At 47.0% G+C, this 27,209-nt stretch overlaps 1 protein-coding gene across 4 annotated transcripts in view; it reads left to right on the forward strand.

Moving 5' to 3' along the window:
* Positions 1–27,209, forward strand: part of TTC7B (tetratricopeptide repeat domain 7B) — a 246,923-nt gene that overhangs the window by 133,867 nt on the left and 85,847 nt on the right. For all 4 annotated transcript variants that reach the window (XM_045071285.1, XM_045071294.1, XM_045071298.1 and 1 more), the window contains 6 exons: positions 10,263–10,346; positions 11,331–11,435; positions 13,463–13,580; positions 15,639–15,696; positions 22,092–22,164; positions 24,849–25,009. In XM_045071285.1, coding sequence (XP_044927220.1) covers positions 10,263–10,346; positions 11,331–11,435; positions 13,463–13,580; positions 15,639–15,696; positions 22,092–22,164; positions 24,849–25,009 — 599 coding nt within the window. The remainder of the gene's footprint in view (positions 1–10,262; positions 10,347–11,330; positions 11,436–13,462; positions 13,581–15,638; positions 15,697–22,091; positions 22,165–24,848; positions 25,010–27,209) is intronic.

A 27,209-nucleotide genomic window follows, 5' to 3' on the forward strand; every position in this document is an offset into this window, starting at 1 on the left:
CTTCATCTGAATCTCATTTCTGCTGCTTTATATGCTGGGTAAGAACTTGGGCAGATTCCTGTACTTCTCTAAACCTATCCCCCAAGGGGAAATTTTCAGATAATGATAGGACCTGCCTCTAAGGGTTATTGTAAGGATTGAGGAGAGAGCGTATGCAAAGTATACATTACTGTTCTTATCAGTGGTGTTGATAGTCTGCTTTCTCAAGGAAATGGCCCTCTTTAATCCCTTGGCAGATAATGCTTGACCCTTAGTAGGGTTCTTCATTGAATAGTGGAAAAAAACAGCCTTGAAGTCAAAGCACATCTGAGTTCCAAACCTGGCACTACTCGTTCCTAGCTCATGATTTTGGGAAGGGTTCGCCACTCTGGGCTTCCACTTCAGAGATAGTTAGGAGACATGCTGGGACAATAGGTGTAAAATAGCCAGCACAGCCCTGGGTATATAATACATACCTTCCATTCCTCTCTGGCTGTTAGAAAGGATGGAGTTGAAGATTGTCTCCTGTAACCTCCATCTAGTCTATCTCTTTGGAACAATAGGGCAAGGCCACTTCTGCCTCAGTCACAACCCATCTGATTGAAAGCAACTGTTCTATTGTCTTCTTCCCTTGAGCACAGAGTATCTCATTCCTTTAGTTTCAGGGTTGGCAAACTTTTTCTATAAAGAGAGCCAGACACTAAATAGTTTAGGCTTTGACAACCAAGAGGCAAAATCAAGGATACTGTGTAGGTATGACAAGAGAGGAAACAAATTTCCACAGATTTTTCTCTTGATTAAATTCAAAATACAATAGTGAGTACAACTTTCTATAACATGGGTCCACTAATGAGAAGAATGGGATGGTTTGGGAAGACAACAGTTCACTTAATCGGGACTCAAAGTTAGTATTTCCTCTCATCAAACTGCTGGCAAATGTTCATCTATGAAACGACTCTTAGCTGTCGGGCTCTATGACAACAAGCAGCGGGTCGGATCTGGCTCTCAGGCCACGCGCATTGACCTCGGATTCTCAGCATTTTGTGGGCCCTCTTCCCAAGTGCTCTCTTGTTCGGGTGGCCCCCTTAAAGGATATCCGGAAGAATGGATCCTCACTCAGGCAGGTTTATCCCTTCATTCAGGCATTCACTGAGCACCTGCTTTGTGTATGACACGCCCCTGGGCTACTGTTACCGGCATCGTTGAAGGGCAGACACCCAGGGCCCCCAGCCAGGGCAGAAGGACTGAGAACAGATAAAGACCCGAGGTGAGAGGCAGTGGAGGAGGAAGCGATAGACGAACGAAACACCCGTTTCTTGAATTTAGTGATTGATTTTGCAAGAGTCACCAGCAGCAGCAACAGCAGCACAGCGGCGGATGGAACAGTGTTTGAGTAGGACCCTGGAGACCCGTCACTCGCTAGGGAAACTCGATCCAGTTGCTTCATAGAGTTGAGCAGAGAGTGTGCCAGAGGATGGCATCCAACATTCAAATTCTATAATAAAAACCGTGACCTCTGAAAAACAGCCCACTCTCTACTCCTCTCACCATGGCCAGAGGCAGTGGTATCCTTTAATTTCAGCATTTGCCAAAGCAATAAAGCTTTGAGAAACCTCTGCTTGGAGCAGTATTGGTGTTGTAAAGCAAAAAGATAAATGGATGGGGCACGGATGAGGGGTTTGCTCTATTTTATTTCTCATTTCAGAGGAGAAATCTTATTAAGCAAGATTTGATGGGCATCATCTGTTTCCTCAAAACCTGGGCAGGGGAGACTTTTCTTTCTAGCCGAAAGTCCCATAAGCATGACTTTTAGCTTTCCTGGACCCTGACTCTTGTGGAGTAGATCTCTCAAACTCCACTGTTGTGTGTACTTTTATTTGTAATTAATTTAGAAATAGGGGCTCGGAACTGAGCACCAGAGCTCTGATTTCAGTGGCCCTGGGCAGATCCTGTCTTCCCTCTGCATCTCAGTTTCCCTATCTGTAAAGGAAAAATAAAGCCAGACACTGTCTTAAAGATAGTAGTCCAAGGGGCGCCTGGGTGGCTCATTGGGTTAAAGCCTCTGCCTTCAGCTCAGGTCATGATCCCAGGGTCCTGGGATCGAGCCCCGCATTGGGCTCTCTGCTCAGCACGAGAACCTGCTTCCTTTCCTCTCTTTCTCTGCTTACTTGTGATCTCTGTCTGTCCAATAAATAAATAAAATCTTAAAAAAAAAAAAAAGATAGTAGTCCAAAATGTCCCAATTGCTTAGGTAGTTTTTCACTGCCGCAAGTGAAGACATGAAATATTATCTATGTGCTGTGTTAAAGTTAAAAAAAAAAAAAAAGCCACAGTTTTACACAACTGCAAAGGATTACATTTATCAACTAACTCATTAAGGATATATGATGTACAAAAGAAAATTTTCCTCAGCTGCGGAAGGATCTCTGTGACTAGAACTTTGAGGACACAGCCAACCTGCCCACAGAGGTGAATAATGAAGACGGTTCGCTGGGTTATTTGTTCTATTTTAACACTGGTGGATTTTAGACATAAGCTGCAGGCTAAATTTGAGGGGTATCTGATTGTTTGATTCCTGCCCCCTCCCCCCTGGGTGTTGGCTGTTGAATTTGGCTTTTCCTTGCTTGTGGTTAGTGTCCAGCTGTCACTGCCATGCACCCAGTTCATGTCATTGGGATTTGGGTACCAGGAAGGTAATTGCTAAATCCCTTCCATGTGCCAGAAGAGCTTCTCATTCCTGGATCCCCCTCAGAGGTAGCTGGTCTAGGAAAAGCCAAAATAAGAGACCGGAAGGGAGGAGCTCTTGCTCCCAAAAGGAAACAAGATTTTTGCAAGTGACATTTTCACAACCGCACTCAAATGATTAGGATGCCATTTAGAGTCTAATTATTGTCCTACCAAATATCTGTGGTATTACATGAACGTTATCTGGGATTTAGTGAGGTGGCAGAAGTGTGATGACGGCGAATGGGCCTGTCTTTCCTGGTAGAAATAACAGCACTGCCACAGCCCCCTTCCTTCCTTGCAAGGGAGGTGACTCGCCTGGTGCACCCGACCCAGGCACCTGCCCCATGTCCCCCTGCCCAGGCCACACTGCCGCCTCTCCACTGGACACTGCGAGTGCGAAAGGGCCAGAATCTTGCTGTCATGTCTCCCTTTCCATCTGTCCTTTGTCACCCACCGGCACCTCCACACTATTCCCAGGGCTCCTCTCTTCCTCCTTCATTCCCCCTCCGGTCAAACTCGGAGGTCTTCAGCATCTGCTGTTTCTTTTTTTCATAAAAGCAGCATCAACAGTGATAACGTTTATAGCAGTGACTCTGGGGCAGACACTCTTCTAAGCATCTGACACGTGTTCCTTCACTCTACCCTGCGACAGCCTATGGCTGGTGAGTAGGGAGTTTGGATGAAGCCTGGGCCGTGGGCCCAGGGCCAGCATCTTCACCACGTGACTGCTCTCGCCTGGCCCCATGCCACTGCTGTCCCCTTCCCAGCCACTAGCCACGCAGGGCTGGGGGACGGAAGCAGCCCCTTACCTGCCCCCAGTCCACCTTACACCCACGTGTTCTCAAAAGTCCGCTTCCTTAGTCCTTCTTTCAGACTGGAGCCATTATGTGAACAATGTGAATGTTTCTGTTTTATTTTATTTCATTTTAAAGCATATATTCTAATTGCAATCTCCGCTACTATATTGAAACCGGAAATTTTTCATTTGTTGTGTACAGAGATGATTGGGGTGTTTAAAAGGGGTAGTCAGAACTGGGTGAGCAAACATACCATCTCAGGAGGCGAAGCTGTGGGTAGCAAATGCCTCCAGGGTCAACCCAAGTGCCTTTTATTCTCAGATGTGTTCACGGGGAGAGGGCTTCCTTTTGTTTCTGAGGTATGTTGGCCTGAGCTACTGAGGGACTGTGTACTCGTGATGTTTACGGGAACACAGGGGAGGATGTGCTATTATATCCACGTGGTATGCTTGGCATTGGGCTTCCAGAACCACCTGGAGCTCTCTGGGCACTTTCTCAGAGCCAGCGAGTCATCACTATATATAAGATGCCAAGAGCCCTGGGAGGACAGGGCCGTCAGCTGTGATGCTGGAGCTCAGACACCTCAGAATTGGGGGTGAAGGGCTAATCTGTAGTCGCTGCCTTGTATTTCTGGACTCTGTTGATGACACACCGGTGACTTTCTGTGGGCTGTGAGTTGTTTTAGTTATGGGGAAGAGGTCCAAACGGTGAAAGACAAGACAGTAGAGGGGAAGTGCCTGACTGATAAAACCTTAGTGCTTTTGATATCATATGTGGTGCTGGTGGGTTTCATGGGGTCTGTGAGGTTTCTCGAAAATTCTGCAACCTGGAAAGGCCTCAGTGCTTTGTAGCCTGAAGGATCCCAAAGAGGCCATGCCCCTTTAGCAGTAAAAAATATTACTGAATCTTCAAAACAGTTCAAGGAACATGTGGCATTTTTAGGGGCCTTTTAGTTAGCTATACTTTGCTTTACACAGCACAAGTGGGCCTGATAAGTTCAGCGAGAGTGGCATGTCTATAATTAAAGTCGCAGAGGCAGCAGAGTGCTGTGGTTCAGAGCTCCAACTCTGGAACCACACTGCCCGGATTCAGGTCCTGCCCTTCCACCAATACACTGAGACCCCACATAGTCATGCAGGGGACCCTAGACTGTAGTCTGTGCTCAGTTTCCCCATCTATAAATGGAGGACCATAACAGTGCCTACTTTTCCTGGTAGAGTTGTTAGGATGAGCAATGGGGCTGTTGTTGTAAAGCAATTAAAATGACTCCTGGTGGGCCGCCTGGGTGGCTCAGTCAGTTGAGCGTTTGCCTTCAGCTCAGGTCATGATCCCAGGGATGGACCCCTTGATTCTGGGATTAAGCCCTGTGTGGGGCTCTTTGATCAGCGGGGAGTCTGCTTCTCCGCTGCCCTCTGACCCTTCCATCTGCTCAGTCTCATTCTCTCTCAAATGAAAATAAGAAAGAAAAAAAAAGAAAGATAGTTCCTGTCTCTGGCTTCATAGTGTGATCCAAAGGCATGTTGTCTTAGTCCATTCAAATGGCTATGACAAAACAGTACGCTACTTGGGGGCTAGGAGGCAGGAGCTGATTATAAGAGCCTGAAGTATAGGCTTGGGGGACCTTCAGGGCCTTGGCTGTAGGTAGCAGAACTGACTCGCTCACTCAAGCAGAAAAGGCATTCATCCATGTATACTGCTCACAGGATCCACAGAAGGCTGAAGAATGGGCGTGGGCAGAAATTAAGAAGGCAAGGTCCCTGGCCTAGTTTGGGAGGACATGCCTGGCTCAAGGGCCTCCACCCACCCTGGTGCTCTTTGGGCCCCCAGGCCCTGCCACTGGGAATGACATCCCAGTCCACCCCCCACCCCCCCACCCCGTGCTGAGCTCTGGCAGGAGCGTCTGATTGGCTGTGCTTGGGTCACGTGACACCCTCTTGCTTCCTTCCTTCAAGGCTTCATTACTGGCAGGTGGAGAGGCTGCTTTCCTTCTATCTAGGGCATACCCCCTACCACTCCCCACTCCCAGTACAAAAACTTCAGAAGAGTTTTGAGGTGAGAGGAAGCCAAAATGATAAATGTCCTTTCCTTTGGGGACCTCAGTTGGATGTTTCTTAAGTTCTCTCATATCCCCAAGATTCTCTGGATCTGCTCTTCAGGAGAGCTGCTGTTTTCCTGGTACTGTGGCTGATAGAACGTGGAACAGAGCTCTATACCAATTAGGCTTCCAGTGTTTTTCAGTGACTGTGTAATGAGTATGTTAGCCTTTGGCACTAAAGAAAATAAGGATGCACACTCATTTGTAACATCTAGCTTTCTGATTCAGGACAGGCTTGTTTCAGCGACTGAGCTCCTTCTGTTTATTGGGAAAACAGTTGATATTTGTCATTCCTTCTAGCAATAGGAAGAAGAAAAGCATTTAAACATTTAAATGTTTCTGTGTATATATTTAAGTACTTAGTGGTTCTATTGCAGTGAGCTGGCTATGTAGAGCTGTTAGGACAAACCTCATTTTCGATGTCCTCTGCATCCTTCTCCACGCACTGGCTCCTTTGCCTGATTCCAGCAGCGTGATCCGGATTCCTGGTTCCTCCTCCCCAACCACCCCTCATCTCCCCACTCAGTTTCCAAGTACTGTTGGCTTTTCATCACTTGAGGCTCTCTCTGTGGCACCTGTCCTCCCCCACGTCTTGCCAGCCCATCCCACCCCACGCCTAGATCAGGTCTCCCCTCTGCCCATCTTGCCTACTTGATCTTTTCAACAAGAAGCTTTGATTTTCACTCCCAAGGTGCTTCTTAAAGGCACAGTGAGGGCTTCTTAAGGGCTTCCTGTTCTTATCAGTATAGTAGAGCTCTTAAGAGGGCTCTTGGGCCAAGTTCAGACCCCAGCTCTGCTCTTTGGTGCCTGTGTTAGTGAGAGGTGTAGCCAGATGTAATTAACAAAATCAACTCTCAGTGACTTAACCAAGTAGGAATGAATTTCTCCCCCATGACAGCAAGTCTGGCGAGAGGCTGCAGTCACAGCCACAGCACATCACGGCCTCAAGGACCTAATGCTTTCCCTCCTTCTGCTCAGCCATTCTACAGAGTGGGCTGCTCCCATTACTGGCGTCCCCCCCTCCAGCACCAAATGTGCGTCCCGGGTGGGAGGGCCAGGTCTGAGGGCAGGTGTGTGCCAGCTGAGACCGTCCTCCTCTTAGACACCCCTGCTGAAGCCTCGCCCAGCGGCTTCTGCTGACATCACATCACCCACAGTGAAGTTACATATCCACAGATTTGGGCTAAGCACATTGCCAGCTCAAAATGAGGCTCTAAGTGTTCGTCTTGCATGGGATCTACAGATGCCTGTACTGTACCATCACTAGGCATATAGGTGGTACGTGTTAAATGCTCACTACTTCACTTTTTAATATATATCTGTTAGGGCAGGTTTCCCCAGTAAACCAGCTAGCATACAATTTGCTGGAACCTTCTAGGTAAATACCAGCCCAGATCCTCTCCTACCTCCTCAATCTACCTTCATCATTTTCTATAGTCTGTCACCCTCTCTGTGGCTCCTATGTCCCCCAGCCCCCTGCCCCTACCTGTGTGTCTGTCCATTAATCCTGAAACTTCCGTTTTCACTCCTTGCCTGGGGCTGGCCACAGAGCATCATGAGAACTGGCAGCCCCGTGCTGCAGACGCCAGAGCCCGACACCCCAGTCCCAAGGGTGACCCTGATGTCTGCATTCTGTCCCCTGAGGGAGTTGCTGTTTAAAGCTTTTCTGAAAACCCCCAGCTCTATTCCGTTTCTCTGCTCCTACACCCACTTCATCCCATCTTTGCCGGGAAGACAGTGGCTGCGTTGGACATCTAGGACAGGACTCTCCTCTTCATCTTCTAGAGCCTTCTGAAGAGAAGGCCTTCCACTGGGGGCCTTTTCTGCTCCTTCATCTCAGGTTGCCTCCATGGTGAGTCTCTGATCTTCCTTCCACAGGCGTGTGCTTCACCACTCACCCTTCTTTCCTCTGCTCCTCAGGGGGCGCCCTCCAGCACACCCCAGAACTGCGCTCCCAGAGCTGGGCCACCCACTGCCTGGTCCGGGGCCTCTGGGCCTCCAGCGCCCTGACCCTCTCGTCTTCTCCGCCCTGAAACCCCACCTGCATCTCCTTTCCAGGCCCCGAAGTTGAGATGCTTCCTGAGGTCCCGCCACAGCTGCCGTCCCTGCGAGCACTCCTCTCACGTCCTCCAGCGTCTTCCGAGGGTGTCAGCTATTTTCTCGAATGTACTTTTTCCCCAGTTATTTTTCTTGTGGTAAAATACATATCTCACCACCTTCACCGTTTTCAAGTGTGCAGTTCGGTGACCTTGAAGACCCCCTCAGTGTGGTGCAATCCTCAGCGCTGTCCATCCCCAGAACGCTTTCCATCTTGTAAAGCTGGAACTCTGTCCCCATGAAACGCTTACTCCCCCCGCCCCCCCCCCCCCACCAAATCCTGCTGTCTGTCTCTTGATTTTGACTGCTCTAAGTACCTCATACAAGTGGAATCACATGACATCTGACTTTCTGTGACTGACTTACTTCACTGAGCATCACCTACTCAAGGTCTGTCCGTGTTGTAGCCTATGTCCAAATTTCCTTCCTTTTCAATGTAAGGCTAGATAGGGGCGCCTGGGTGGCTCAGCTGGTCAAATGTCCGGCTCTTGGTTTTGGCTCAGGTCATGATCTTGGGGTCCTGGGATCGAGCCTTGCGTCATGCCCACCACTCAGTGGGGAATGTGCTTGTCTCCCCTTGCCCCACTCGCGTGTGTTCTCTTTCTCTCTCTAAAATAAATGAATCAATCTTTAAAAAAATAAGTCGATTTAAGGCTAGATAATATTCTATTGTGTGTTAACATCACAATTTGTGTATCTGTTTATCCTTTGATGGACACTTAGGTCCCTTCCATGTGTTAGCTGCTGTGAATAATGCAGCTACGAATACCGATACACAGATCCCTGTTTGAGCCCCTGCTTTGCATTCTTTGGGGTCTGTCTTTATGCCAGTACCATGCTGTTTTGATTGTTGTAGCTTTGTAGTAAGCTCTGGAATGAGGAAGTGTGAGTCCTCCAGCTCTGTTGTTTTTGAAGATTATTTTGGCGATTTGGAGTTCCTTGAGATTCCGTGAACTTTAGGACAGGTTTTTCTATTTCTGTAAAAAAAAAAAAAAAAAAATATATATATATATATATATATATATATATGCCATTGGGATTTTGATAGGGATTGATTGTGTTGAATACATAGAACTCTTTGAGTAGTACTGATTTGTTTCCATTTATTTTTGTCTTTCTCTCAGCTAAAGGTATGTCTTTTGTTAGATCTTCTCTGAAGTCCCCAGATTGTTTCTAATTATCTCTAGTAAGTCATCCATGTGACATCTCAAGCCCACCATGTTTGTTACCAAGCTCATTAATAAAAAAAAATCCTTTCTTCCGCATTCTCCTTTTATTCTAAAAATTTTCTCTCTTGGGCGCCTGGGCGGCTCAGTTGGTTAAGCGACTGCCTTCAGCTCAGGTCATGATCTTGGAGTCCCTGGATCGAGCCCCACATCAAGCTCCCTGCTCAGCAGGTAGTCTACTTCTCCCGCTGACCTCTCGTCTCATTCTCTCTCTCTCTCAAATAAAGAAATAAAATCTTTTTAAAAAAATTTCTCTTTCTCATAAACACACACATACGCACACGTGCATACACAAGGGTCTTTTCTGCCAGGAGTTTGGTCCCAGAGACTTTGGAGGCCTCCTTCAGTCCCTACACCTAACCAGCCACCCCTTGCTTGGGTGGCCTGTCTTTGCTGCTTCTAACTCAGATACATTTCTTGGTTCTTGGGTCCCTGGACCATTCTATGCACCTTATTCCTGCTCTGTCTCCATTCTGATAGCACAGCCTTCCCCTGACCCCGCAATTGAACTTCCTAAGCTCTGATGTGATCATTACCACTCTGTGCGGAAGCCAGAAGCTCCTCACTGACAGAGAGGGAGTGTGTTTGTAGATTACCACCCCCGCCCCACCCAGCACAGAGGGGACAGAGAAGTCAGGATTTCTGCCCTTGACCGTTCCTCATAGTGGGATATGACTGGACTGGGGCAGGAAGAGTGAGGACAGTGACATTAATGTCCAGTTAAAAGCTTGAGGAACATAGAGGAAGGAGAACCAAAGCTGGGATGGAGGAAGGAGATGGGCTATCCTTGAAACAGAGCTGCCATGTCAGACTCAGTTACGTGGGCCCAGCCCACACCCCCCGTGCACCCTGATTCCACCCATTCCTGCCCATGTGCCCTAAGCTAGGTTCATACTGGACCACCTGCCGTCCTCCAGTCAGAGCGTACCCTGTCACCTCTACATGGCTGTTCATAACCCCCCCTTCCAAATCATAGCTGCATTTTTTGTTTGTTTGTTTGTTTCTCATTAATCAAGGCCCAGCCTAGCTTAAGGAGCATTTTTGCAGGATGTCGTTTCTGAATCCTGTGATTACTTTCCCATGCATGGGGCACTTGTCCCTCTAGGCCTTGTATTTGAGTTGTTGTGTCCCTGCCTCCTTCTTTGTCCTGGATGAGAAACCACGTGAGACCCAGGATTGTGTTCTAGTCAACTGTGGATGGTTCTGGAAGATTCTGTTTTAAGCTTCCAAGGGAATGCTTAGGTTTTGTAAGACTTAATGTGCAGAGACGCAAACCCATACTCATCCGCTTGTGACCCTGGCGGTTCTCAGATGTCTGCCTTTGTTCTTCTCTCCCACCAGTGCTTGGAAAGAGCCATGAAGTTTGCCTTCGAGGAGTTCCAGCTCTGGTACCAGTTTGCCCTGTCTCTCATGGCTGCGGGAAAAGTGAGTCACCCCCTGGGAGGCGCCATCCTCCCTGTCAGTGTTCACATCCCAGAATTCCAAGGGGTGATATGAGGCCTTGGAGAAGTCTAAACCATCTATCGGAAGCTGTCCTGTGGTCATTTACAAAAGAGCGATCAAATTTAGTGATTTGGGAGCCAGCATGGACATGGCATAGAAAAGAAAAAAATCAGACATATTTGCCTTTTTCTGGCCCTGGTAACTTTGTCATATGAAGACAAGCTTAAACCAAGGCTGGTTCTTCACACAGACCCTTTCACTTAATTTGAGAGCATAAATGTATTCCCGAAGGAGGAGGCCATTAGTGATCATTAGCAACATATCACATCAGGTAGCATATGATACTGGTTGGAAGCTCACGCTCTGGAGTCCAGCTGCTGGGGTTTGGGCCTTGACCTGGGCCAGGTCACTGGCCTCCAGGTCCTCTTGGCAAAGTGGAGCCATCCCAGCACCTCCCTCACAAAACCGTTCTAGGTAAATGAGGTAATACCCGTAACATGCGTGGAACAGGGTCCCCCACATAGTATACACTCAATAAAGGGAGGAGCCGTTGTACTTCTTGTTAATTCAGACCATTTAGTGACTTATTTAGTCTGAGGTAGGAGATTATTTGGGCCAAGTGGACGCAGAAATTTAGTATAGAGTGCTCTAAAATTATATAGTCTATGTTTCATAGTAACTTAAGCCTTCCCTGTCTTTTTTTTTCCTTCTTATTTTTACAATGGCTACACAAGTAAGGAAGAAAATGAGGGTGATTCCAGGGGAGCACCTCTGCTTGTTCTAACCACAGTTCACTCCCCAGTCCCTCAAGAGCCCCACACCCTGGTTGTCGCCGTCCTCAGCTTGGGCTCAAGGTTGAAAAACCTCATTAACAGGTTTCCTAACCAGAACCCCTCAGGGAAGGCCTTAGTGTTTGGTTCCATCAAAAACTTCTGAGTTTCACCGAAATAATCTCCTTTTGCCAAGTCTGCACGGGCCGTGAAGGTGCTGAAAGAGTGTATCCGTCTGAAGCCTGACGACGCCACCATCCCCCTCCTCGCCGCGAAGTTGTGCATGGGCTCCCTTCACTGGGTGAGTAGGGCTAGGGCCCTGCGCTCACAGGCACTGACCTGAAAGGTGGCAGCCTTTCCCACCTCAAGGCACTGAGAGAAAATAGCAATCATTCAGCTACATAAAAACAAGGCTGGGGCGCCTGGGTGGCTCAGTGGGTTAAAGCCTGTGCCTTCGGCTCAGGTCATGATCCCAGGGTCCTGGGATCGAGTCCCACATCAGGCTCTCTGCTCAGCAGGGAGCCTGCTTCCTCCTCTCTCTTTCTGCCTACCTCTCTGCCTACTTGTGATCTGTCTGTCATATAAATAAATAAATTAAAAAAAAAATTAAAAAAAACCAAGGCTGTTCAGAGGCACGGCCCCCAGACCCCCTCAGGCCTCCCTAACCCATCCTAGGACTGACGGAAATCATGTTCCTGGGATCCCCATGGGAATGTGCTTCAAATGCTTCAAAAGTTGAATTGATAAAGTAGAATTGGAATTCATACTCACCTCAGTTTTGCTGTAGATGCAGGGGGTGCGGGGCTGAAAAGGTTTATGTCACCGAATGAATCACTCTTAGCAAGGCTGAGTTCTTCTATAAAGCAGTCATCCGCTCCTTCAGCTCCTGTGTAAGCCAACTATGCTCATTCCTTTTCCTTCACGTAGGCTTTCCTCTTCAGATAGTCTTGTTCAGATACGAACTGGGGGCTAGTCTGGTTTGTAACAGTTCCAGTACCTCAAAAATGCGCCATTGAAGAAAATAGAAAAGCCTCCACTAACTGCTGAGGTTTTGGTACACATAATTACCACATGCGATCCAGTTTTAATTTCTTTTCTTTAACTTCACATCAAGATTAATTAGAAGGAAAAAAAAAAGATTAATTACAAGAAGAATTTGCTCAAAAGACCGTAGTGCCTTACTAAGGGTCTTTACCATTACGGTCCTTGCTGCCTGTTTTTTTTTCCACTTTTCCTCACCCAGCGAGACAAAAGTAAGCCTTGCGAGAAAGTGTTCTTCTGCTCAGTTGGACTGGGGGAAATGTAGAAGGAAAAAGACATTTTGAAAGAGCAGGTTCTCACCTGACTCTCACAGCTGTGAAGGTGTCGTGTGGTCCGTGCAGGATTCGAACATTTGGTGCCACTGGCAGGGAACAATGCAGGCGCGCTCCAGCCGCAGGCCGGGGAGCGGGCCAGACCCTGCAGCTTTGAAAATGCCAGTTTCCAGACATGAACTTTGTCGCGCCCCTTCCAGCTATGGCATTGTTCGTGACTGTCACATAGATCTAAGACCAAAAATAAACAGACTTTTTTTTTTTTTTAAAGATGAGCCTAACAGATGTTTTCTGTTTTTATATTTTACATTTTTATTATTAAGATTTCCAAACTCTACCAAAGTAAAGAGTATATAATGAACTCCCAGATACTCTCACCCAGCTTCAGGGACCTTAATGTTGGCCATATTTTGAAGGAATGAATCTTATTATTTTGGCTTCTAATGAATTATACCGAGGGTCTTATTGTGGGTGTAGTTTACAGGTGCACATTTTCTCATTGGAATCTGCTGGCACGAGGTCCATGTGATGTGCATTGTAAAATAAATAGACGGGGAGTCCTGAACACGTTAACATCTTGTAGGAAAGAGAATCCAAGCCTAAATGTATTCTTTTTGTCGTTAAAAAAAAAAAAAAAAAGGAAGGACCCAGACACAAAATTTTCAAGGACTTTATTTTAAATATATATAGAATTCACTGAATACCTAACAGAAAATCAATTAGTAAAAAATAGAGATAAAAAAGATAGGAACCACCCCCACCCCACCAAGACTTTGGAAAAGAAGGTAAAAAAGCAGTAAGGAAAACGTTAAAGAAAAAGGCCAGGTGGGAACCCTGAGGACCGTTGGAGAGACTCAAATAAAGAAAACGGAATCGCCGCAGTGGAGTCGGAATATTTGGGAGTGATTTTCACAGTGACTCATCAGAAATCTGTTTTTGGCAGCAGATGCTTATGGGAACTCATGTTAGAAATTCTGCAGGTCGTTGTTGTTTTTTAACTTGTCTGGTTTTTCAGTTGGAAGAGGCTGAGAAGTTTGCCAAAACTGTCGTAGATGCGGGAGAGAAAACGTCAGAGTTCAAGGCCAAAGGCTACTTAGCTCTGGGGCTCACGTACAGTCTGCAGGCCACTGATGGTGAGAGACGTCCCCCTGCCCCCCCGGGGATCTGGGAGCTTAAGTCTGCACTGCAGGGTTCCCACAGTCCCCAGAGAGGACTGTCGCAGGAGGCCACGTATTTTGGATCACTCAGGCATGCCATCATGTGGGAACCTGTGGCTGCTGTCCTTTCTGCTCAAACTGGCTGGAGAGTTGGAGAGCAGAGACAAAGGTCCTGGGGGCATGTGCTAGTGGTGCACAGTGCCCAACTTGCAGGTTCAGGGCATCTGCCATGAGGTGAAGGTGAGGGGGCCTTTGAGAGATGGTTCCCCCCACTCAGCCTGCACCTGCATCCACCCCGGCACTTGGTGGGGCTGTCCCTACACAAGGAGATATTGGATTTCAGGTACTGGAATGTGGAAGAGTTTAGGGTCAGCCTCCTCCAGGCAGCTTCCCTTGATTGTTCAGGATGCCCCTTCTCTATGGGTACATTTAAATTCACAGATGTTTACACATGCTGTGTGGCAACTTACCGAACACCCATGCGGTGACATGCATTTGGGTTGTACATAGACCTTACGGACTCTGGCTATTTTTTAAAAATCTTAATTATGCTTTGTATCCTTAATGAAGTTTTCCATTATGTGTTTGCAGGAAATATAAATTGATTAATTACTTTCCTGAACTCTTAATATTTCTTCAGCATTTCATTGTTAAATATAATATGAATACAAAAAAATTTCAAAAACCCATGTATAATTAATGAATTAGGAGACAGCAAATATCTTTGTAATCTCCACCCTGCTTAGGAGGTGGAAGCCTGCCAGCCCCCTGGGGAACTTTGCGTGTGCCCCCTGCCAGTCACAGGACTCCTAAGAGAAAATGCTCTCCTGATTTTTATAGTATTCATTTTCTTTTTCTTTTCTTATGGTTTTGCTATAGTTAATTTTACAGATTACCCCAAAGCCTTCTTTCATCTGCCCTAAAATAATCCAAGAACTTAAAGAGGTTTCACATATCAGTTGATTCTCAATAATGGCATTTTGGCTAATTTTTCATGCATACATGGTGCGCTAGCAGACACCTGCCAGCACCTTGCTTTAACTGTAGTAGACTCTCAGTGAAGCAGGAGTGTAATGCCCTGTGTTTATCCCTATCGATTCCAAGTTTGGACCCACCTCTCACGCGCCCTGTAGCTTTGGGAGAGCGGCTCAGCCTAGTTGATCCTCATCTCTTATTCATGGCTCAGTAGGATCACCTGAGGTTCCCTCTAGCTTCATCCCTGTTATTCTGAGTTCGCTGTGGTGATAGCCACATCTGGCACTTGGGGACAGCCGTCCTCCGTTCCCAGTGCGGTGGCAGGAAGGGATCTGGCCCGTGATGATGTTCAAGAGGGCCCCTTCAGTTCCACCCATAAGCAGTTCCTCCAGGACTTTTGCTCTTGCCCCAGTAAAAAGTACCTTCCCTTGACAGACTCGAAGGGCACCATCTTTCACATGCTCTCTACAGGGAACATGTGGGCTCGTGGCAAGATGGCCTCACACTTTCCAGCTGATTTTCTAGTGTCAGTGTTGGCTTTGCCTGGTCTCTCCCTTGTGTTTACGTCAAGGTATTAAAGGTCCTGGCCATTGTCCAGTGTGACTTAAACGGGCCTTTTATAGCATCAGGCTGGTTCCCTTGGCTCAGTGTCATAGCTTCTCAGTGCCAGAAGGACCTCTGAAGGCCATCTCTAGTCAACACCGTTGGTGCTGGAATCTTCCATACCACCCCATAGAGGCAGTCCTTACCCAGACACGCCTGTGCCCTCTGGAGTTCCCAGCTGGCCTTCTGACAACAGCGCCCCCTGCCTCAGGCATCAAGGTCACCTGCCAACTCATACTCTCCCCGAAGCATGGCTCCACAGTGGTGCCCATCAAGTGCACATGTCTGGAGTCGGCCTGGGCTTCATTGCCCGGTGTCTGCACCTCTGCAGGCATGTAGGGGCCACAAACGTGTTGCTTTTGTTCCAGTTGAATGTATAGGTTTTATGATGAGCTTCGTGTTTGTCAAAAACTCCCTGATCTTCCATGCCACTGACTAATTGAACCCTTTTCTTAGCTTCTTTGCGAGGGATGCAGGAGGTCCTACAGAGAAAGGCGCTTCTTGCATTTCAGAGGTGAGTGGGAGTTCATCTTTTCACTCGGCTGTTCATAATGACACCAAAGTATGATAAGTATAAAAAGAAGAGATATTTATAAAGATTATGTAAACAGTGTTTTCCCCCCAGGAGTCTTTCATCTTGCGCACTGAACATACAGTATCAAAACTTGCTGCCTGACTTGTTGCCGTGTAATCCGCACTCTTACTCTGTTTACCTACATTTGGGCACGTGTTTTTCATTCCTAATCAAATGACTTCAGCTCTAAGAAGATGGGTACTCTGGATGTCTCGGGAGCTGATTCCTTTTCTTAAAGGCAACTGTCCTCACCCAGAAGAGGGATCGTTCTTTGCTAGCTTTTGTTTTACATGTCATGCTGCAGATTTTTATATGACAGAATGAAAAAAAAACAGATTTTAGGACAGTTTCTGAAATGCTATGTTATTAGTTTCTAAAATACTGGGTAATCTTTCTAAAATACTGGTTAATGGCAGGTGAGCAAATCTCAGGACCCTGCTACCCCACCATGCTCCATAAACCTTGTGATTGTCTTCGTCATTATGATCTTCGGGAAGTTAGGAGAGGGCTTTATAATTAGAGAGTGCCTGAGGGCTCTTTCCCACTCCTTCTCAAGCCTGATCCCCGGGCCAGTTAACACAGACAGAACAAGTGGTGCATCTTCTGCAGGTAAGGGACCGAGATGCACAGGATGGAAAAATAGTTACCTGAGTCACACAGCTGCTGAGGTCAGGATAGAATCATGGTCTCCTGACTCCCACTCAAGCTTTCCTTGTCCCTCCTATACCATGCCGCCCTAATTTTGTTTCTTACTGCAGGTGTAATAAATCACCCCAACAAATCATTGCCTGAAAGTATAACCCCATGATGTCAAATCTTGAATGGGTATTCATCCTGCCACCTTGAATATATCTGAGTCGCACTGACTTCTTGGAGTTGTATTAGAAACTTAGTTGCTGGGGCACCTGGGTGGCTCAGTGGGTTAAGCCTCTGCCTTCGGCTCAGGTCATGGTCTCAGGGTCCTGGGATCGAGCCCCGCATGGGGCTCTCTGCTCGGCAGGGAGCCTGCTTCCATTCCTCTCTGCCTGCCATTCTGCCTACTTGTGATCTCTGTCTGTCAAATAAATAAATAAAATCTTTAAAAAAAAAAAAAAAAGAAAAAAGAAAAAAGAAAGAAACTTAGTTGCTTACCTAAAAATTTCATGAGGCCCGCTCAGTACCTAATAACCTTCGTTCAATTTCTTTCCTTCGAACGGGGATTGCCTACACATTTGTCACCATGCACACCTCCCTTTTCTCATGAAATCATCATCACTTGGCGTCAGTGACTGGAAGACTCTCGTCTCTGTTTCATTTTGTTTCCTAGCAGGCTTGCTGATGGCTTCTTCACTTTGCCAGTCCCGCCCCAACTGGCTAATGGCACAAAGTACCAGTTGACATCTGCCAACAGACCTTCTGTCTCTATGCTAAGCTTTTGTTAACGTTCTCCAGCATGGAGTGTAGAAGCATTTCCCTTTCAAATGATTTGGAGTTTTATGTCCTCTAGTCCTAGTTTGTCAAACCCACACATGGATGCCTACGAAAGTGGTCATCACATCTGTTTCACTTTTCTTAAATCAGCACATCTTACCGACTCTCTAAAAACAGCCATGGTGGTGGTCTGCCTTGAGCTGCCAGAATTCGTAACTTCATGTTACATAACAGCCATTCCATTGGCCTGAAATTCCTTTCTGTTCCTTTTTTACTTAGGTTTCAATTCATAGAGGTTTTAAAAAAAATATTAGTTCATGGGAATAAAGAGAAATGAAATCCTGCTTACCTACATGACCATCTTGAGGAAGGCTAACCTAAATTAGTATTTGTGGAAAAAAAATAATATTTTTCAAAGGAATAAAATTATTTTGTTTCAAATACATCCATTAACTGGAACTATTCTGGTACACTGTAGATGTAAATCTATAACGGAATGATTTGAAGTAAGTAAGAATGATCTGTATTATTTCTTAAATGTAAGCAGGTATTTAAAAACCACTTGGCGGAGAAGTACTTATTTGCTGTGCATTGTAAATCTTCTCCCCACAATTCTATTAAGTCTACTATCGTTTGACTATTTTTTTGTTTAAAGAGAAAGCGGTGTGACTCAGAAAGGATGAGGTGGGGGCCCCTGGCTGGCTCAGTCTGGGGGGAATGGGACTCTTGATCTCGGAGCCCCACATTGGGCATGAAGCCTGCTTTAAAAAGGGAAAGGGATGGTGTTATAGTTACAGCACGTGAAAATTAACTCAATTATCACTGGAGTCAGAACTCGGAAAGACTTGCTCTCTAGTGGACGCAAAGAGGCGATTTTTTAAAACATACCAGATGCATGACTACGTCTTAATCCTGAGACCCTCAGCTGTTTGCTGACTCATACACTCAGCCCAGGCAACTGAACCAGCTCATTTGTCTGGTACAGAAGTGTCACGAAGAAAAACAGTGTTGTCTGCAAAGCTTTCTGAAGGTGTACAGCTGATCTGAAGGGATCTCACATCCTCCAGAGAAAAACAAGCCTACAAAGAGTAGAAAGCATGTTTCAGGAACTTCACCCCCCTCCCCTGACCATGTGCAGAAATCTAGGTTGCTCCACAAAGAAGAGGGGACATGGTGTCGTTCGCGTTTGCCATACAAAGTGGCCCAGCGTGTCCAATCTCATTCTTTTTTCTCTCTCCCTCTGAGCTTGAGTTTAAGTCACTGTGGTATGTTTTGTGGGCGTGGAGTGACCAACTATCCCGGTTTGCCAGGAACTGGGCAGTTTCCCAGAATGTGGGCCTTTCCATGCTAAAACCAGGACAGTCCTAGGCAAACTGGGACAAGTTGGTCATTCTATGTGTGTAACTCCTGAGTAATAGCTTTCATCAGGTTTATATATTTTTTTTTTCTTAATAACACACTGATGTCATGCCCACTAGAATCAGGACTAAAGGGACCTCAAAAACTGACTGAACAAGACAGCAGAGTGATGGTAGGGAGACCAGGCCTCTGGATTTCGCTTCTGGCTTTACTGCTTTAGCTGGATGCTCTTAGACAGGATGGTTAATAGTAGATGCTTTATAAACTGTAGTTATGATTGTTACAAGGAATGTGTCTTATGGGCCAGGATCAAATTGTCCAGTTTTCTCTATATTCTTGGTTCAGTTCTAGAGGATGTTAGAAACAGAGTCTAGGGAAGCACTGGTGTGACCTCAGTGCATGTCGAGTTTTAGCTGGGTGGTCTGGGAGGCCAGTCCATGCTTTTCAATAACAGCCTGGCATACCTCTCTCAGGGCGTGTTCCCACTGCACTGTAATGATCACTTTTGGTCTCCCCCTCTGTGGGATGCGGGGGGGGGGCTCCCGAAGGAAGGGCACTTGAATTATTCTTTCATCTTCAGCCTCCCCAGTGGCTGGAGAAAGTACTGGCATCACAGTACGTACTGCATAATGTGATGGTTGGATGGATGGGTAGATGAATGCATGACTAGGGTGGATGGATAGATGGTTGGGTGGATTGTTGAGTGGATGGATAGGTGGATGGATGGATGGATGGATGGATGGATGGATGGATGACTTGGGCAGGTGGATAGATGAATAGATGTGTGGGCAGATGGTTGGATGGTGAATGAGTGAATGGATGGGTGCCTTGGGTAGATAGATGGATGAAGAATGAGTGGACAGATGGATAGATGGATGGAGGAATAGATGGATGGATGGGTTACTTGGGTAGGTGAATGAATGGGAGTAAGTGGATGGATAGATGGGCAACGTCAGTGAGGCAGCAATCTAATAATTCTTTCTTTCCTTATAGAAGAGGAATTGACTTAATGGATATGGAAGTGCTTTGACAAGGGAAGTGCTTTTGTGAGTGTCCCTGTGGTGCCATTTTTAGGTCTCTGGCTTTCTCCTAGCAGCTTCACCAGGTCCTCACTGTATGGGAATAGGCTTTATGAGGGTGCTTCAAGTCCATGTGCAGAGGGGCACCAGGGTGCCTCAGTGAATTCGACATCCAACTCTTGATCTCAAGGTCATGAGTTCAAGTCCCCCATGGGGCTCCATGCTTGGTGTAGAGCCTACATTTAAAACAAAAACAAAATCCATGTGCAAGTCCAGCAGGCTTGTAGTTCTCAAGATCACTAATGTCCTTCTTGCCTGCATCAACGTGCCGATTTCTGCTGAGCGGATTTCTGGGGACGTGGCTTTGCCACGGGAAGCATGGCTGCTGAAGCTGTTCTGCCTGACTGAAGCAAGTTTTCTGGAGTCTGTGTGACCTCATCACTGTGTACTTTTTCTTGCTTTCTTGGACATTCTCCTTTATCTCTTTGTTGTTCTCATAGGCTAAAGTGGTCAGTTTAATTCATTAGCCAAATTACTGAAGTGAAATTTTTCAAATGTGTATATTTAAGTTGCGTCTCCTAGAAACTTGGCAGTTGGATATCCATTATTAGTCAAGTTGGCAGTTCTTCAGTTTGCGCTGATGCACCATGGAAGGCTGATATTTCTATCCCTTCTGGTTTGTTCCTTTCACAGTCAGTGGCTAGCAGTTAGTCATTATTTGATGAGGCCAGAGTGGGGCCTTTGGTTAGGACTATCTTCGCCCACTCCCCGAACTCACCGGGCCATTGCCAGCTTCTCCCTCGGTTGGTGTTGGGCAGGGGCATCCATGATTTGACTTAACTTCATTTGTGACAACTCTAGACTGGGCTGAGAAAATTATAGCTCTGAGGAATTTTTTTTTTTTTTAAGTTGTAGAAACCTGGCTTTATCAATTGTGAAAGAAGATAAGATAAATAATGCTAAATAATTCAGAGTCTCTTCATAATTAATTTTGTAGTCATTTTTCCTGAGTAATCAGGAGAGACAGAAACCATGATATTCCAATCTCCCTTTTTATGAATATTGAAGAAAAAAAATTCTTTGATATATAAATTCATGGAAAACCAATACTTGTAAAATAAAAAAAGAAAAACTGGTGCCCACAGATCAGACCTCGCATAGCAGTAAGACATTTAAAAAGGTGACACAGGCAACTACTCAGTCACCACCTCTTAAACTAAGATTGTGTCCTAAGGCAAGGTCACCACTGAAGACTCCCCAGGAATGAGAGTTTAGGTGCTTTGCTGTTGAGATTAACAAAAGGACAGAGCACCCGCCCCCCCCCCCGCCGCCTCCACTACCCAGGTCCCCACCACAACACTTTTCCCCACAATGTGGTAGCATGGAGCTACCACATTTGCTTAAGCAATGCCCTAATTGTTGGACTTTGTGTATTTTCTGGTAGCCAAATACCTGGAAGACTTTTGAGCCTTCTCTCCATAGCAGGATGGACGGTTTCAATAATAGGCTTTATTACTACCGAAAAACCATCCTTGGCATGTTTGATGCAGTTGAATCCATAATGATTTGGCTTCCTTTTTTATCTTGAATTTGTTTTCTGCTGGTGGAAGATCCTCCTTTAGTCACCGAGTATTGACTGAAGAGCATGAAGGGTTGTTTACCATCTGCCCCCCATTGGTAATTAGTCTGCCCCATAGTGCCTTTTAAAGAAAGTGAAAGTTTGTTTTTCTCTTCCTCCCCAATTTTTAAATGCAGAATTATGTCTTGTACATAGTCACATGTTGAGTTACTCCGGGTGGAGTACAGTCGACTTCCACATAAAAGCGAGGATGACTGTTTGCTGTTAGGTAGGAGGCTGGTACAGCCTCTCCCCATCCACTGTCAGAGGCCAATTAATAAAACCACGCCTGGTGCCCGGCCACAGAGCCCTGCATGTCACAGTTACACAGTCTACATTAGTAAACTGCGTGGAACTTAGTAAAAGCTTCAAAAGACTGAATGAGAACCCTTCTTTTCTTCCCTTGGTTCATCAAAAACTAAAACCTTATTTTACAAACAAAGCCAGGTCTTTGATTTTCATACCGTTTCTCTGAAATCCAGACATTTGGATGAAGTAGCGTTAAGGCCAACCCAACACTTAACCAAAGCAGCCGTCGCTTTGCCAAGGACACTTGGAACCTCCCCATGTCCCAGCATGACACGTGGGCCTCTCCTGCTCGGCCCAAGGGGAGGCATCTGCTGGGGTTGGGGGATCATACCCCAGCGCCCGGAGGTCCTTCCCCTCGGGCTCTTCCTCGGAGCCAACAATCACGGGCTGCCACTTCAGATGCCAGAGAAGACACAGAAACACGCTCCTGTGTCCTACCTGCACACAGTCCTGACAGGGAACATGTGTTACATTTGTGGGTGGACCAGAGAGGAGTTTGAGTGAAACATCACATAGTTAAATACATGGCTTTGGTGTGAAACAGCAACTATAAATACCCATTGGCTAGGAAAGGCAGGATGGCCTCTCCCGTGTACTAATGGCCACCAATACTTTTTCAGGGCCCACAGCCTGTCACCTACAGATCACCAAGCAGCTTTCTACCTGGCTCTGCAGCTGGCCATCTCCAGACAGGTCAGTTTCTCCCACATTCCCTAAACCCGGGGCATGCTCCGTCTCCATACAGTTCCTTCAGCGCCTCCGTGTAAGGCCGTAGCTGGTCTTCCTCATTCACCTGAGGCGGACCTGGAGCTAGGGTCTCTTCTGAGAGGATGCTGACTCCTCACAGCACAGACACGGGTGTTTCGGTCAGCTTGAGCCCCTGCTGGGAAGACACAGGTGTCACAGGCTCTGCTTTGGGAGAGGAAGTCCCAGCTCAGGAGGGTTCGGAGGGCAGCACCAGATGCAGCTCATGGCATGTGCCCTGAGCCCAGGAGTCACCAAGGAGCCTTTGTTGCTTGCTGGCAGGCCCAGTGCTGAGCTGCCTGGTGAGGAATGAGCCACTGGTTGTCACGACGAAGATGCCAGCCGGCAGGGGCGAGAGTTACCTGCTTCCTTTATAACATGTAGAAGATAGGGACAGTCACAGTAGCTCCCTCCTCCAAATGTGGGACTCGGGACTATGCTCCTTGCTGGGGAGGCAAGCTCTGCTGGCCCTCATCTTTTCAATGGCAGCTTCCAGAAGCTGCCTTGGCCACGCTCACCCCCTCCCGTCCCCTCCCAGCTGCTCTGAGGCTCTGGCCTCATGCCTGCCTGCCCACCAGGTGCAAGACACTGGTGGTAACCCCAGCACATTCCTGAGTGCTGACTGGCGGGTGAAGCAAAGGTCAGTTCCCCAGACATGCCATTCCCGGGGCAGGCCTGGGCTGCAGGCATGCCTCTGACTCCCCACAGGCCTGGGAATGGTGTGGAGGAATGGCTTCCAGTGGTCACCAAGATGACTCCTCCATACAGGCCCTGTCACCTGGCGTGGTGGGGCTCACAGTTGTACCAATGAGGAGCTGCTCGGCAGCAGCTGGGCACTGGTCCCCCCTCCCCTGGGAGCTCCTCTCACCTTCTGCGCAAAGCCTCCTTCCAGCGGCCTGCGCTTCTCCCTCCTCCTGCTCAGCTCTTCGGTTCAGGATCTGTCCTCCTCCCCAGACTAGGTTCCATGAGAGCAGAGGCCCTTGTCCGTCGTCCTCATCGCTTTACCCCAGCAGCTGGAGCACTGCCCGACATGTGTTAGGCACCCAGTAATGCTCATCCCGTGAAGGAACCAGCTTTGAGTTCCTTCAAGTCAGCTAGCCCTCAAGGGCGTCATATTGTACTGTAAAGCAGTTTGTCCTGCTTGTTCTGGTCATACCTGCAAATCACCACCATGAATAGACTTGCCTTTCCACCCTCCTTGTAAGCGCAGGCTGGGTGCCATCCACACGTTGGGTGGTCGTCCTGAGGCGAGGATAAGAGGATGAGGCCTCGTGGGTGCAGCTTCCACCTTTGTGGAAGGCCCACACTCTGTGGGATGATGTCCCTGCTGGACAGGGGCCCAGGGCTGTAGCCCTCTTGTCTTTAAAGCCAATGCCATTTGAGCAGGAGGAGAGGACAGGAGGGGAATCAGAAGGTCTAGTGCCACTCTTGTCCTAGTCACTCAGTAGCTGGATGGCAGCGCTCAACCATGTCACCTCCCTGGACCGGGCTCCGTCCCTATAAATGAAGGGCTGGGCTGTGACAGCCCTAAGGCTGTGGCTTGGTGGCAGAAAGGCTCTGTAGCCAGCATTTATAACTTAAATCCGTCAAAAATAGGATATCAGAGAGGAAAGTGAAGAGGTTTGGGAAGCCGTGGCTTCTTCCTGTAGGAGTGAGGAGACGAGGACCGAGAAGAGGCAGGAGAGCCGAGCAGAGGTCCGGCATGAACTGGAGCTGGAGGAGAGGGGCGGACCGGAAGAAGTCCCGGGGGAGGTTGTGTAAGAATGCTTCAGTCCCGAGCTCTATTTCGAAATCCAGTGTCAGGTTCTAAGTCTTCCTGGTCACTGTTAAACCTGCAAGGAATCTCGGGTGTTCAAATATCCATTATGTATGCATTTTATCTACCGTGGTGCTTGGGTGATTTTGAAGAAAGTCTTGAACAGCTCTTGCATTTTCAAGGTTAAGCCCGTCTCCCGTCCTATTTGAATTTGGATACATCTGCTTTGTATGTGGCATTGCAATTTGTTTCTCAGATGGAGCTATTTGGGGTTGTAGTTTGGAAAGGTGTGGGGTTTTTGTTTGTTTGTTTGTTTGTTTGCATATTTCCTTGATGTCTAATGGAGGTGTCCTGGACTGAGGAACTTGGAAAGATTCACAGGTGTCTGATCGTCTGGAAAACTCTGTTTAAGTTTTGCAACTCACTGTGTGCTTCATTTCAGTGAGACCTTAAAAAACGAGAATGGTTCAGCTAAGGTAGTTTAATTCCACTAAGAACCTCTGGCAAATTGTATGTCTGTCCATTGAGAGTGAAATTATCCTGGGCACAATCAAGAGTGCATCAGCTTTGCAGAAAAGAGAAATTGTGTTTTAGGGAAAACAAAAGATTTGGGACTGGCAATCTTACAGAGAAACAGAGCCTCTTGCCTCACTCCCTGGGTCACACCATCGCTTCAAGAGGACATCTGCTTGCATGTCTGTGGTTAATATCCTGGAGCGATCACAGAGATTAGAATCTGAATGTGGCACAGGGTGAAGCAACTTTTGATATTTACAGAGAATCAGATATTGAAGTGGTAGCTTCGTGTGTCTGTGTGTGCGCGCGTGCACACATACATGCGTGTTTTAAAATTCTTTTTGATTTTGTTTTAAACCAGATCCCAGAGGCTCTGGGGTACGTCCGCCAAGCTCTTCAACTTCAAGGTGATGACGCCAACTCCCTGCACCTCCTTGCCCTCCTACTGTCTGCACAAAAGCATTACCACGATGCTCTGAATATCATTGACATGGCCCTCAGTGAATATCCGGAGAATTTTATGTAAGTGCTCCTCCTGGCCTTTCGTTTTCCCATACTCAGAAAGTTACTCACTTTCACTCCTCCTCCCTTCCTTCATTCGATTTCATTGAAGTCCTTCGTGGATATCCTGAGGATTAAATAGTACTAACTTCCCTTATTGTTTCTCCATGATATTTGGAAACAAACATAACCCGTTAGGTCACCCTTATTTGTTATCTATTTAGTTAATAAATCTTATTTAGTTTAAAAATACCTTATTGGGTCTTTTCTAGTGTGTACCTTTGGTGCACGCAAGATGATTTTAGGTGGATGGTGGATGAACATTTTTACTGTAATAGTTTTACATTTTTAAGTAGAAAAAAAATCTACTGCCTATCAAAGTGTGATTTCACAGAAATTATTGGTCAGGGGGAGATGACAGATCTTTTAAATGAGTCATCTTAAAGTCAGTTTGAAGAAAATAGTGAGTAAATGCTACTGCAGATATGCCCAGCTCCAGCAGCAGTTAGACCGAACAGGCCCAAAGACAAGCCTGGGAAACACGCTCTGTGGCTGATCTGTCCTTGTTACCAGCACCTTCTGCTAATTCCAGGGGCTGTCGTATTTTAAGTACCAAGGTACCTGACCTCTCTATGCCTTGGTTCATTCTCTAGGAGCTAGAATTCCTTAAATAAATCAGTTCATCTCTGTACCCAACTGAAGAATTGCCATCATAAGCTACCATAGGCCTGACTGTCTGCTTATCTTCTCGACATTCCTCCAAATCCCTGAATCCAGGCCTCTCGGGGAGGCTTTGTGGAGAAGGGCATTGTCATGTGGGCACTCAGTTCCCGTTTTATCTGCAGTGGAGTAGTCTGGTAACCAGGACACAGCAGCCAGAAACAGTAAACACCGCACACACTGGCAGGTTCTAATTGTCTAAGTGGCAGGGTCAGTGGTGGCTAGGGGGTGGGGGTGCGGGGGAGGGGGATGTGGGCGGGGGCTCAGGGCAGCTCTCATCACTTGGGGAAATCAACGCCATCAGCACCGTGGCGAATTTTAAGTGGATCGACTTTGGCTTTATTTCTCTGCCTCATCACCTCACTGTCTTTAATCAGTGCATTTCAGCAGCTCGCCTTGGAAAATTGGTTCACACATTTCCATTACAGACATTTCTTTGTCTTCAAGTGAAAAGGGCACTTCTCTTCTCCCCATCGAGAAAATTCTCATTATAATCCAGGCAACCTCTGACTAGATATTTCTTTTGTAGGTTCAGCTATCTGTGCCAAGTGCACTAAAGAGCCTTGTTTCAGGGTTTTGCTTTGTGCCGGCCTCACACTTGCTCTGTTGCACACCGAGTGTGTTTCTGAGTTTCCTCCAAAGCTGATTAGCCCCGGGGATCTTCAGGAAGTCAGTGCACTTTAAAGAGGACTCAGTCCTTTCCCCATCAGTAAGGGACAACCTTGATGCAACTGAAGTCATTTTCTCCCATCAATATTTATAAAGCGGTGTTCCCTGCCTCCCACCCCTAACACCTTCATTAGACGGTAGGCTCCACCATGCATCTCCTGTGTAGACAGCCCAGGGTGTCATCATTAAACTAATAGCCACACCATGCAGTGAGCAGTAAACAGTGGTGGCTAATATGGTAATGCTTCCAAGTGACAGCAGCTGACAGCCTTTTCAAGTAGAATAAGTAAGGAACAGCAGTAGAGATATTTGAGGAATGCGAGCCTGTTATTTTAATGTTAAGCTGTAAGCTCAAAAAAGCAAAGCATATGGCAGCAGGTCTGAGAGCAGCCGATGACTTGTTTGCTTTTTAAATATTTGTATTTCTTCCTATGTGATGGGAAACTTCTTCCCAAGAATACTTTATTAAAAGTTGGGGCCAGATGTAGTTGGTGGATCCCGTGGTTTCCTTCCAAACCCAGGGTAAAACATTTCAACACCAACCGAAACAAGATTATGTGGGCACCTGTCCCGAATCCCGGGCAGTAGTATCTGTTTGTTTGTGACAAGCCCGTCTCCTGCAGAACCGTAGACTCTCGGAAGCCCGGGAGGGCCTCATGCTTCTTGCGTCCCATCAGCCAGACGCAGGCTGAAGGCATGGCTGGTGTTTCCTCCACTCCTGCAGGCTGGAAGTAAAGGGCCTCGCCACAGTTAGAATGAGCCCTGTTGAACCATTGGACAGTTCAGCTGTTGAGCAGAGAATGGATTTCGCTAGTCTCTTCGCCTGATGCCG

Source organism: Mustela putorius, unplaced genomic scaffold, assembly GCF_011764305.1.
Source record: "Mustela putorius furo isolate JIRA1106 unplaced genomic scaffold, ASM1176430v1.1 tig00000129_pilon_pilon_pilon, whole genome shotgun sequence".
NCBI lineage: Eukaryota > Metazoa > Chordata > Mammalia > Carnivora > Mustelidae > Mustela > Mustela putorius.